Source organism: Astyanax mexicanus, chromosome 20 (assembly GCF_023375975.1).
Source record: "Astyanax mexicanus isolate ESR-SI-001 chromosome 20, AstMex3_surface, whole genome shotgun sequence".
Classification (NCBI taxonomy): Eukaryota; Metazoa; Chordata; class Actinopteri; order Characiformes; family Acestrorhamphidae; genus Astyanax; species Astyanax mexicanus.
This window is the reverse complement of record NC_064427.1, coordinates 35,004,457-35,018,395: the sequence shown is the minus strand read 5'-3', so window position 1 is coordinate 35,018,395 and position 13,939 is coordinate 35,004,457. Positions and strand designations below refer to the sequence as shown.

General features: G+C 41.5%; 1 protein-coding gene across 1 annotated transcript in view; it reads left to right on the top strand.

Annotated features, from left to right (window-relative positions):
* Positions 1-13,939, top strand: part of LOC103022552 (uncharacterized) — a 59,576-nt gene that overhangs the window by 8,954 nt on the left and 36,683 nt on the right. Inside the window, exons 4-5 of the mRNA XM_022681405.2 lie at positions 7,483-10,528; positions 10,625-10,669. Of these exons, the coding sequence (XP_022537126.2) occupies positions 7,483-10,528; positions 10,625-10,669 (3,091 nt within the window). The remainder of the gene's footprint in view (positions 1-7,482; positions 10,529-10,624; positions 10,670-13,939) is intronic.

Sequence of the window (13,939 nt, the reverse complement as noted above, 5' to 3'; positions counted from 1 at the left end):
GTATTTGACCTGAAAGTGTTATCTTGTATACAGGTAACATTGATCTTTGTTCTACTTCGAGTTCAAAAGTTTCAGAAAGTAAAGCTGTCGAATTAGGAAATGCTTTACATGGAGCCTACGGGTGTTTTCACACCTATAGTTAATTTGCCCTGGTCTAAATCAGGTAATGAGTTTGTAAACTTGAAGAATTTCTCCCTTAATTTGGTTGGTTTCGGTTTGGTTTAAAAACTGGTTATGTAAGTTGTTAATCTCAGTTGATAGTTGGGTTTGAGGCCAAAGAAAGTTTGTTTGGGACTGAGACCACCTTTTTGCCCATGAGCCTCGGTGCATTTAATTTAGTCTGCACCTGAGTGTGAATGGTTTGTTCACACCTGCCCAAACAAATCACACAATGAGTGAAAACTAGCCAGAGTCTGATTTAAATGAATTAAAAATTGCAGGTGTGAAAATTCCCTAAAAGTTTTCATTGCTATTCTGCCTGCACTTTTTCCATTGTTGTTACCAAAAGAGCTCTTCAAGGTCAGCATTTATCAATTTAGCACCAAGAATCTTCCACAGACATCGCTGGCTTGTAAAGATTAGAGCTCAGACACAGCTGATGAAATTGATTGAATTATGAAAAATTAAATTCCTACCTCCTTTTAAATTCAGATATTACTAACCACTGTCTCTTATTCCTGGTATTTCCTGCTGTTTTCTTGCTTGTCTCAGAGCTCAGCAGAGCTGAAACAGTTAATGTTGCTAAGTAGGACTTGAAGAATGTCTGCATTGTCTCAGAAATCATCCTGTGGCATGTACCTTGCATTCTCACCTTCTTGGGCCCAGTGAGTGTCTTGTTCGTGATGTGCTGTTCTTCGTGTATTGGAAGTGTTGAAAAAGCATCACTCCGACTTTGGAGAGAAAACAAGCGTGATGATGCTGTGGACAGAGGGTAGGCGGCAGTAGAAGAGTAGAGGCTTTGTATCTAGAAATTTCCTGAAGGAGTTGAAGTGGCACATAAATGCCCTGACAGTATTTTCTAAATGTTAAGACTAGGATTAAAGAAAAGCTTTTTTTTTCTCAGATGGAGAAGAGCAAAGAATGAGTTTGCTGTAAAAACGTCAGGGACAAACTAATATAGTGGCACTATAGTGCCAGCCCAGGAGAAATAAATACCAGTTCTTGCATAATGCTGCTTTTGCTGAATTCACCATCTCTTAATTAGCTTTGTCTGATATTGGCTTGTCCATAGTCATCATGTTCTCTCTCTCCTTCTTTTAAGACAAAATTTAGTTTGACATTTCTTTCTTTTTTTATTTTTACATAAAAAATCGCATTTTCCTGAAGCACTGTGCCATGTTACATCTTTAGTTATTAACCAAGGTGAAATTATACATTGGCTCTCTTAACAGTAATGTTAAATCCTTATATTTCTGAGCCTGAATCAATTAAAGGTAGCTCTGGATGTGACATTCTTTAAATAAGGTGTGAATGAGAGAGCTGTGTTATGTAGCACAGCTTTTTGTTCGAGGTGAATAAAAGTTACATGGCAAGAAAACGCTCATCCTTGACTCTGAATGGAGAACCTTGAGGTGAATGGAGTTGCAGAACACAAAGCATCTTCACACGGGGGATGAGGTGTTACACAAGGTGAGCTGGTGATTTGTGTCCACATACGTAAGCACTTGATTCTGGACAGCAGGGACTTAATAATTGGGGCTAGAGAGAGGTTAAAAAGGCCTTGTGTTTGATAGAAAGAGGAAGACAGTCAGAGAGAAAGTGGAAGGTAAGGCTGAGGCTGCTTCTTTCTCTACTGTTTTGTAGAACTAGGCCAAACAGAAGCTCTATTCATAGCACTGCAATTAACTACAGAAACCTGACTTACTGTACGCACTGAGAGAGACTGGCTGGGAGGCAGGAGTTTTGGGGCCTGATTAACTAAATTGCAGATGTTCTGCAGTGTCGGACGTGTGTGACTCGGGACGTGAGAGCAGAAAATAATGTGATTTGATTGCAACAGCGAAGTGATTCAGAGTAAAATTACAGAGATAGGATTACTACTTTCTGAGTGCTCCTGAGTGCAAAGCCAGGCTCCATTAAAGTACTAGAGACAGCACAGCATAGAAAACAGCCTGCTCCAGAGAATATATTGTTATGTTGTAGCCATAACAATAACTGCAACAATACCTGCACAGGCAAGCAAGCCTGGCTGAACAGCACATCTGTAAAAATGTGGGTGGGAGGTAAGGGCTCTCCCAGTCGTGCTCTTATCAGTCAGTGCAGTCACTTGCCATTGTGGATGTTTTATAGTTCATGCAACAGAACTGCTAGTGTTCTCCTGCGAGCGTGTTCAGCTGTTCAGTCATTTAGCAGCAGGCTGAAAAGAATTTATCAGTGGAGTGTCATGTGGTGATTTGAAGGAAGCATGTGCTGGCCTTCACCCTCCCAGAAAAGGAAGCATTGTGTGATGGAGGAGTTCTAGAGATTTGAGTTGAAGGTAAATCCTGCAGGAAGGTAGACTTTCAGCAGAATGGTTAGACTGGTTCAATGACTGGTGATTTCGGTCTTCCCAAAGATTTCTAGTAGGCTCCAGATCCACGATGACCCTGAACTGGCTACTTTCACATTACAAGTCACATTGTTCAAATCTTTTTTTTTTTTATTATTATTTATTTATAGTTCTTTCCCATTTTTTCTCCCAATTTTGTCTGTCCAATTGTCCCACCCCTTTGTGCGTCCCCATCACCAGTGGCACCTGCGACCCTAGGAGAGTAAGGACTACCACATGCCTCCTCCGACACGTGAAGTCAGTCATCCCTTTTTTCGAGCTGCTGCCAATGCATCATTGCCTGAACAGCTAGTGCACTCGGAGGAAAGCACAGCAACTTGTTACATCCGCTCACAGACGCCTTGTGCCGCCCAGCGCCACCTTTGAGAGTACCCTCCTGGGTGCCAGCAGCTGATGGCAGAGCTACATGAACGGGATTCAAACCTGTGACCTCCCGTTTATAGTGGCAGCGCATTAGACCGCTGGACCACTTGACGCCCCATCAAACATGTTTTTTTGATCAGATCGGATTTGGCTTGCCAGTTCAAATTAACAAATGTAGGTGACCTGTATCTGTGTGTAATGTGAACAAATCTGTCCCTGGAATGCCTCACATGCGCACATTGTTACGTGTATAAACATCGCCTTCTTCACCAACAACAAAAAACATCATATTTTGAGAGACGACTCGTAGCTTTATAAAGCTTTATAAAGGGAAATGGATGCGTTAGCAGCTCATGTGTTTTGCTCCAGTGGAGAGCAAACAGCTTTTCTGAAGTAACATGCTCCGGTTGAGGAGGTGAAAAAAGGCCAGATGGCTTGCTTTTGCTGTTTTTGCCGCTATAGCTGGCACAGTTGTGGGTACGAGAGAGAAGCCTTTGTACCCCTGCCTATTTGTAGTGTTTTGTTTTAAGTACATGAACATGAAAGGGAGCAAGGTAGTTAGATAGATGTGGATGTTACACTAAGAATATTTCCACTAAAACACATTTTGGAGTTAGTTAGTTATTCATAGTTAGTTATCTGGTTAGATTAGAGATTATCAAAAACAAAACATTACACTATGTTCATGAACTTGTGCATATGGTTAAGTGATTTTATGTACCTTGTTTTTGATGAGGACAACCTGGGAGGAAAAACGTATGGACTTATTATGTTCATGTGTTCTACATATATTATCATATTATTATGTGTGATGTCCTCCTTCTGCACAATGACCGCAGTGAGACGCACTAGGATTTAGTATTAACAGTAATAAAGTTTAATTGTTCCTCCAAAGTGGAGGATTAGTGGCGGGCAAAAAAAGAGAAAACTTCTGGTGTAACATTGGATCCATTGATCTAGAACAACTACATTTATAATAAACATACAAAATGGATTTTCTCCTCTCAAAGATTTTGACATTGGTTTGAAGCCATAGGGCAGGGGTCGACAAGCATGAAATATCTGACCCTTGAGGTTGGTTGAATTATAATGAACGGTAAAGATAAAAATAAATAAATATAATGCTTCTCTGGTGAGCTTTTATTTACATTCCTCCCCCTGTCTGTCTGTGACTTTAGTTTCCGCCCGTTCTTAAGGCTCCCTGTTGTCTTATAAGGCAGTTTTTTACCCACTGTGTCCCAATTCACCAGCTGGGGCAACGAAAGTGTGTTTGACCGCAGTCTTGACGACACTTAATTGCCGACCCCTGCCATAGGGTATCATTTGACATGTAGTTTTTTTGAAATGTTAAAAGAGCAGTCTAAACTGACTGCTTCTGCTCTGTATATGGATACTTGTCTCTTAAGGTGCTGCAAGGTTTTTTTTTTCTCTCATTGTGCATTCATCCTGTGTTTGACTACATGTACATATGAAGCTAGTAGGAAAGAGAGGGTGGAGAGGCACTATGCCCCAGAGGAACCGTACATGGAATTTGAGCCTCTCACTCTCTCTCTATCTCTCAGTAATGATGACTCATGGTATGGTGATGAGGGTAATGTATGTAATGGTCCATATCCCCCAGTGTGCCCAGAGGCGAGGGGTGTTCAGCACCAGAGAGAAAGTGCAGAAGCCTACAGTCAGTGAAATAAGCAGGAGAAGAAGAGTTTTGCAGAGAAAGCAGCAGTGATTTCTAAATAGAGCTGCACTCTCTCATTCTCAGTGTCTACTTATAGCTCATCAGGTTCAAGGCCAGAGAGAGAAAAAGAAAGGAGCTTACTGATTATTAAAGACTTTTTTATTCTTTGTTGCCAATAGAATAATTATAGATTGAGCTCAAAAGAGTTGTATAATTCAGGAACATGAGGGAGAGAGAGAAAGGGGCTACAGTTCATTTGTTTAGACGTATCTGTGGAGGATGGGCTTTAGACCCAGCTGAGAAAACTGTGCTGCACTGCTTGCTAGGAATAGTCTGAAGAGTGACAGTGTGCCAACTCTGTTCATGACAGTCATACATACACGCTTGTGTACAGGCGCACACAATCTCCCACTCCCGCATGAAATGCTATGTATTTTTAGCAAGCTGCTTCAGAGTTGTTTCATTAATACGCTGTTTGTATTTTGAGCTGTCTTCAGTTTTCTTCTTTCAAAAAAGAGCTATAAGAATATATAAAACCACCTTTAATGTTTTCATGTGTGAAGATAGCTCTGTCACGCTAACCATTTTTATTGTTGGATGATGTGTTGTGATAATATTTTGATAAATATTATTCCCAATTTAAGATTTTCAGAATTTAGTGCCACTGATGTAATGATAATACGGTAGAATTATAATGTATTTACCAGGAAAGCAGATTTTTTGCAACCAAAAATGGCACAAAAAGCACATTTATTGTTTGGCTGAATAAGTTAAAAAAACAAGTAATTCATATGTAATGAACAATATTGTGCTTAGTTGGAGCATCTGATGGGACGTTAAACATTTTTTGTGTTTTGCAGTTTGTAATCGAAAGTACTTTTTACCTTTAAAAGGCAAGAAAAATACTTTTGTATTTTTTTGTTTTGCATTAAGTTAATGTGAAAAGCATACACAGTAATTGATATTTTTTCAATTTACTTGGATGGATCCCTAATGTTTACAGAACAATGATCTTTTATTTATTAAGTGTTTAGACATTTGACTTGGCATATACAAATCTTTGAACATGCTAAATAAGAAACAAATAAATTAATCAATCTGTTTTAAAAACAAATGTCAGCATCCTGGCACACTCATGTTAATGGTCTCATCTTGGCCAGGAGTCATGATTGAGGACATGTACATATACTGAGCTATATAAATATTTTCTGTTCAGTAAGGGTGGGCATTATGGCCCTAAAATAATATCACAATATTTTATGGTACAACAATACTTTTGGCAAGATGACAAAACACTAAATAATAAAAATTGCAAGAATACACTACTGCAACAAAATGGAAATTACATTTTATTATTGCATCACACCTCTGAGATATAAAAAAATACAAGAATTTTATAAGATTTGTAACAGATGTCAATGATCCTGAATGTCCTGACACTAATAATGCACTCCAAATATCCCCATATATCCAGGATTAAAGGAAAATAAATGATACTGGACACTGTGGACAGATATAATCTGTCTCTAGTAGATATATATAATGGGAAATGAGAACAGTGTGAATTTTTCTTTTGCTAAAAACAGCAAAAAAAACCAGTAGTACCCTGATGTGATAATTAGGGGTGGGTGATATGGCACAATATTTTATAGTATAATATCTCTCCCGATATTTAAAAATGTTGGCGATATTATTGGGTACAATACAATATGGCACACCCCTAATGTTGAGGCTTCAGCCTCATTCAGCTTGTGGAATGGGTGCAACTTTTTCATTTTTATCAGCAGTTATTTGTAAGACATATTTGGGATCTGTTTCAGAGTAAAAAATGGACCGTTTATTTTATTTTACAGTTTATTTTCATTTTTTATTTATTTAACTGTTTTATAGCCAGTTAGTCAAATAACATTCTGTGAAGATGCATGGCCTGTAAACAGTAGAGTGCTGTACAACTGTTAGGTTCCACACAGTTTGAATGGTAGGAAAATGTGTTGGTGATAGCACTATGCTTCAGTGTCTGCTCATTGGTTAGGCCCTGCCTTTGCAGTTATATGATCCTCTAGAGTGGAATGACAGCCTGCTCTCCCCAGAGGATGAAGGCAGATATCTAGGAGATCTGTGTTTGTTGTTGTAATGAATGTGAACCATTCACCTGGCAGCTGAGGCATGGATATTCTTTTAGGAATAAATCTTTGGGGCCTTAGCCATTGTGTTTATAATTATAAGTGTATGTGGCAAAGAAGTTTATTTCCTGGTTGACTATATTACTGATTATATAAATTGAGCAGTTTAGCCTTAATAAGTAAACCTGCAATGGAGCTATTACAATGTTCTGGCAAAACTTTTAAGCCTATGAAGTAATGTGATGTTCCAGTAGGGTATGAGGTAAAGTGACTTGCTGAGTGCATCAGCACCGTGACCCCTGGGACGAGTGAGGTTTTATGTAGCAGCTTGTTTTGAATGTTTAATGAAAAACGTTCTTGAACTGCTGTTCAACTAGGTGCTTTTACATGTCGGTTGCTGGACGTACAGGAAAGGGTTTGCTTTTAAAAGCGGCACTTAGTTCAATACGGCTGGTGACCACAGGCATTCACTGAGTTACCCTTGGCTGCTTGCGAAGTTGGATTGCACAATAATTAGAGTAATATTAACTCCTCAACATTGTCAATTATCTCCATAAGCAATGGACTCTCATATTAGGAAGTCTTATAAATTCATCCTGTATCAAGAAAATAGCCATATTGAAGAATTACTTCAGTTTACACAACATCCTGAGGAGGCTAAAAAGGAACTGTACCTGCAGCAGCTTTTAATCTGTGTAAGATCATTTTGACAATTACAATCCTGTAGCTTACATCATTCTGATGGCTTATTTTTTGTCTTGTCTCATTCCTAGGCTGCAGGAGGAGGTGCAGGCTGACCAAGATGAAGAAGGCCTAGTAGACAGTCCATCTTCAGATGAGGAGCAGGAGCGACGGCGTGCTCTAGCGTCTCCCCCTGTGGTGACGCATGTGACATATCGTGGCCTCAGGGAGATCAGAAAAATGAGGAGGAAGCAGGAGGTGCGTCTTCATTCGCCAATCTCCGAGGGAGAAGAGGGGCAGCATGGGGCTGGTGTGGGCATGTCTGCCCCAGAAGAGAAAGTCGAGACACTGCATGGGGCAAGCGCAGGCAGTCCTTGTGTGGCTGCATCTGGGGAGGGGTTAAACTATCAGAGACATGTTTCCCAAGGTTCTTCATATGCACCTTCCAGCAGTCATATCCTTGAAGATGAAGGGGGAGTTGACAGTGCTTTGAGCCAAAGTGCCTTACAGACACATACGGTGGACAGAACACAGCCTGCTGGTTTAGAATCTGACCTGGCACTGGTTCATGGCACCTCCTGTCCTGGTGAAAAAGCTGTTTGTTTAGTGGTTGATGAAGCTAGTGAAATGCACGTTGATGGACTGGAGCCTCTGGAGATGGCATCAGGCCGTGAAACTCAGTCCCTGTTTCATTCTGATGTTTTGCTGGACCCACTTACTGCTCAACCACTAGAGACCTCCCACTCGCAGCTGTCTGACACTGCCACAAACTCAAACACACACTTGACTGACATTACCACTGTCCCTAGCTCACACACATGCTTCTGTCTTGGTTCAGACATTGCTTCTAATTGCTGCCAGGAAAGCCAGCTCTCTGTTACACAACTAGACGTGCAAGACCCTGAGAGCAACCAAACCTATCTGTCATCCAAGGCAGAGATATCAGGACAAGCTGCCTGGAAGGCAGAACTTGTCCCAAAGGACGAAACCACGCAGTTAGGGCTAGCTGAGGAGCAGTTGGCTTTGGATGATGAGACATTGCAGCTGGAGTCCAAGAAGATGGTGGATGACATTCTAAAAAACGCCTTAGCTGCTCTGGAGAAGATTGATGCTTCTAATCGAGAGAGTGAGACTCCCATTAGTGAGGAGCTTAATGAGGGTGCTGAGACCCTCATGCTTATGAGAGCAGGGAACAGCATGGGTGGATCAGCTAGTGTGGAGTGCATGTTCAGAGAACATTTACCTGTTCAGGCTGACGGAAACCCGCAGTTGAACCTCTCAGATGACACTCTGGGTGGCCGAGCGCAGGCAGATGGTTGCAGGTCCACTCCGTCCTCAGGGTATGAGTCAATTGCTGGCTCGGACACGGACATCCGGAGCATGACCATGAATTCTGACATCAACACTTCACTTAGTGGGCCATTCGGCACATTCTGTACAGAGCCAGAACTCAAAGAGGAATCAGAGACTGAGGAGAGGGAACTGTGTATGGATGGGGGTCCTGTCTGTCAGAATGACGAAATAAGACAGAACTTTGTGCATAGCACTTTGCACCTTAAGGTGAACCTTGAAGAGAGGGAAGGACCTGAAGGAACTGAGGCAAACAATGAACTATTATTCCAATATGATCTTAGCGATAGCAATATTAGTCATAAAACAAATATCCCATCTGCACAGCAAGCCATATCGGAATCTTTATCTGGGGTAAACAAAGGGGCGGAACAGTGTGCTGTAGAGGAGCATGGAGTGCATGTGTGTGTTACACAAAGAGAGAATGACCATTCAGGGCTTCAGAATGCAGCCAAAGTCAATACTGAAAGCAATAACTATGGTAATGCATTGGGTTTGGACTCAGGTGATGCGTCTTCAATCATTAATAATGTAGACTTGAAGCAGGTGCAGAGTATAAGCGAACGTTTATCTCCAACAGGAATGAGGAATGTGGATTCATATCAGCTTCCTCATATCTCTGAAATTAGAGACTTCTCTGGGAAAGAGGACAGACCAAACCTGTCAGTCAGGCAAAGCCATGTGGCTGACGAAACTTTAGCACTTCACCTAGAGAAGCCCAAACTGGCTTCTCAGGATCCACAAAGTGGGCACACTCAGGGGCTGTTTAACTGTGCTGAGGAAAGTGATGAGGAGCCAGACTTTGCTCTGGTTAAGACATACTTGGCGACTGTGGTTGAGGATGGACCAGATAGTGGGATGCCCTCTGCTGTTCCAGGCTGCAGTACAATTAAAGTGTTTGTTTGTAGTGCCACAGATGACCAAAGCCAGGACCATAAGCCAGATTTATTGACAGGGCCCAGTCTTCACTCCCCAGGAAGGCTTGCATCCCTCCCTATTTCAGTCAGAGCCCACTTAGACATCCCTGGCACTTCTTCACGGCCACAAACCACTGACCTGCACCAAATCCCTGGTGGTTTTACAATCATCAGTGAAGAAGAAGAGTTAGACACTGTGTTTGTGAACGACACCGGGCCAATGCTTAGTCCCAGCACACGACGGGCCAAAGCCTACCCATTCTCTCTCTCCCCCATATATGAAGAGGAAAGCGGGCGAGAGGACACCTCACGGGACGACCTCCTGCATGTTCCCCCTGCCACCGAAGAGGAGCAGCGCAGTGTGGAGCAGCAGGCCTCCTCCATCCTCTCACTGCTGCAGTCAGTGAGTGAAAGGCTGCAGTCGTCTGTCTACAGCGAATCAGAAGACTCTGAGGAGAAGCTTGAGGAGCCAGAGAGCCCTCAGCGCTTCCTTAGGCCTCTCTGGGACCGCTACGAGGATGACGATAATGAAGATGCTGCAACTGATGAACAGTCAAGTTTGCTACTGCAGCAACAGCTTACAGGAATCAGACTTCACAGTGAGGAATTGGAATTGGAACCTGCTGTAGATGCCTGTTCTTCTTCCAGCTTCATTCCAGACCAGAAAACTACTAGTGGAATACCGTTTGAAGAACCAGGGGCGCAGCATTGCAAACCCACTCTGAATAATAATATTAATAATGTTGTTAGGAAAGCTAACACCCCCTTCTATGAATATTTGAAGTCCAACATAGTGCCATCGCTCGATACAGAGAAGCAAGCAAGTAAAGCTTTTCATCATAATGAGGGAAGTCCAACATCTAGTACTCTGGTAAGCATTCTAATTAAATGGGTTGTTTATTGATCCAGAGTCGTGTTTGGATTGGTTTAAAGGTTTTATGTATTTGTGTGCTGTGCTGCTCCACAGACGGAAATGGAAGCTTTTGGAAAGATCAATCCAAGGCCTACTTTGGTAAGAGTGCCCTGATTTTCTTTCTGATATTCTGATCTTTCTCTCTCTCTGTAGGACAGGCCCAGGCATGTTACAAGCTCTGAAAACGTGTTGGTGTTTCTAAACAAGCACTCATATTGCTTAGAAAATAAACCCATACATATATTTAAGTTTAGTTTTAAGTGTGTTACATTTTCATCACCTGCCAACATGCATTTTGACCTCCTAGTACGCTTGTACAATTTCATGTTCTAAAGTACGCATATCGCTTCATCTCACATTTTGCCAGTTTTAGTCAAGCTGTTTCCAGGTTGCCAGTGAAGTTGACTGTGTGGTTCGGCCAATCAGAGCACTTCAGTTTCACCCAGCCACTCAGGCCCTACCTTGACTAGCTTAAGGCTTCAGTCAGAGACCTTAATATAGATGAGTTTGTTTGTGTGAATGTGTTAAGTGGCCACTCCGGTTAGCACAAACACTAATCTAGCAAGCAAATTCCTCCAAATTGTTGACACAGCATCTCTCTCTCTCTCTCTCTCTCTCTCTCTCTCTCTCTCTCTCGCTCTCTCGGACTCCCTTTCCTAGACACACTTGCAAGTACGCACACACTTACAGCTGATGGCACGTTTCCTCTACGAAAGATGAAATATGCAGCTCCACTAGAGATTATTTCCTTAATTAAAGCTCTCAGTTTTAGTTTGGGGAAATTTGTACTCCTAAAATACTTTCAAGGGTGCCGAGTGGTCCAGCGATCTAAAGCGCAGCCACTATGAGCGGGAGGTCGCAGGTTCGAACCCCCACTCATGCAGCTTTGCCATCAAGCTGCCGGCGCTCAGAGGGAGCAAAATTGGCCCTGCTCTCTCTGGGTGGGTAGATGGCGCTCTCTCCCCACATCACTACGGTGATGTCTGCAGCACAGGGCGTCTGTGAGCTGATGTACTGGAACCAAGCCGCTGCGTTTTCCTCCGAGCGTGCTGGCTGCTCGGCAATGCTTCATCAGCAGCAGCTCGAAAAAAAGTGGTGTCTGACTTCACATGTATCGAGGAAGCATGTGCTAGTCTTCACCCTCCTGGTGTGTTGGGGCATTACTAGTGATAGTGGGAGTCCTAATGAGTGGGTTGGGTAATTGGCCGTGTAAATTGGGGAGAAAATGTGGAAAAATTAGAAAAAAAAGTAAAAAAAAATACTTTCAAGGTTGGCAGGTCTGTATTTGGATGGAGCACCATCATTTATGGAACACAGCTTACTGTTTTGCAACTCCTGTACAGTTTCTGGGGTCTTCATACTCCCATAGCCTTTTCCTGGCATTAAGGCATAATGAGAATAGGTCATGTTTATCTGTTCCATAGAGTTCTGTTTTATTGAGGGGTGTCCACAAATGTTTGGGTATTTAGTATACAGTTTATGCAGTAGGTTGCAACTACTGATACTAAAAGTGTATCGCTGTGGAAGTAAAAGTGTTGTAGACTGTCATTGCTATTTTATTATGCAAGAGTGTGAAATGGGTGCCTGAGACAAATTTATGATGTCAGAAAAATAAAAAAGTCATATTAGCAACATATGATAATAATAATACAAATAACATTGAATGTTTTTTATTTATCTTTACCAGTGCTACCATTACAATTCTGCTATATAAAAGCTATTTTTCTGGTATCTTGCTCTTTTCTCACTCGCTCTCTCGTTCGCTGTCTCACTCTCACACTTATCCTAATTGCTAAGCTGATGTGTGATGCTGAACTCTGTTGCTCTAATCTCTCCTGTAGTGTAATGACATGCCTGTAACTGGACCTCAAATTTCTTAATGAGAATTTTAGCATTTCAGCTAGAGGATGTAGGGCACAAAGTCCTCTCACTATCAAAGGGCTTAATCTCTGCAAAGCCTTGTCATCCTGTCAAAAATTTAATCCCATCTGTGTTATATGACTGGCTATTAATTGCTGTCCTGTGTCATCAGCGCGGGACCAGTAGCCATCAGTGTGATTTACAGTTGCTAACTGACAGCAGCAGTCACCCATTATACATCTGCCTGCCTGTCTAAATGCAAATTCTGCCACTGGAGTATAGCTGTGTTTCTCTGTGCTATACTGCCTCTACCTGCACACTAAACTGAGGACTCATTTGCCTAGAAGTTCCTGGCTTGGTCATAACTTTACATTTAGCTTTATTAGCATGGATTTGTATTTATTTTGTTAAACCTGATGTTGCTAAGAGTAGAACAGAGACTGAGCTGAAGAATGAAGTGTTTATAGCAGTAGCACACCTAAAGTGTTACTACCAGCATTCTGACACTAGTTGGGTGATTTCAGGGCAGTGCCTTTAAACATCCATGAAAAAGATGTATTGACTTTTTTAAAATCCAAAAGATGTATACAACATTGTTAAGAGTGGCTTGATGTAAAATGCACCATTGTAAAATCAGAATTGTTCACAGCGGGTAGCAGATGTCTGAAATAGATAGAAAAGTCACTACACTTTGGAAGTTTAGATCGGATTCTTTTTCAAATAAGTAAAAAATATTTTTTGCTTTCATTCTTTTACAACTTAAAGTTAATATAGGGGCAGTCTTGAGGCTGTTTTGTAGTTGTCTTGGTTGAGGACTTCTCCTTTTTACACATAGAGACTCACCCTCCTCACACTAATATAACTCCGCTCTCCACTCACCATTCAGAGTGATTGCGTTACAGATTTTTGGCTGTTTTCAGTGTGTTTTCAGCCTTAGTCCGCTGGACCACTCGAAGCCTAAGAAATGTTTCTTGCTAGCAATTATTTGTTATGCTTTGCTCCCAAATTAATTACAGAAATACACATTTTTTATTGCTTTAATTTACTTTTGTGGACATTTCCACAACAAAATTCAATTTAAAAATATAGCCGCAAGCGGCAATCATCGGGTTCAAGCACCAACTTGCACAATGGTGCCTACTGGAGCATTGAATGGTGATGTGTAAGAAGGTCTAATATGACTGGAGATGCCCTGTCACATTTAGAAATTATCAAGTTTTTCACCTGTTATTAATGTTGAGCAGAGGCCTTTCAACCTGATCAGTGCTTAAATTCACATGTAAATCTAGTGAACTTTGTAGGATATTCATTAAGTGAGTTAGAACTAGTCAAAAGGTGTCTACATGTTATTGGTATTGATCAGGTGGCTTCAACCAGAATGTTCACAAAGTGGTATTCAGATTGACCTTTGAACCTTTGCAGAACAAGCTGAAATGTTTGACCAAACAAGTTTGAATTAACACAAAGGAGTGAATGTTCTGATATGACATGTAATTACGAAGTTATTAT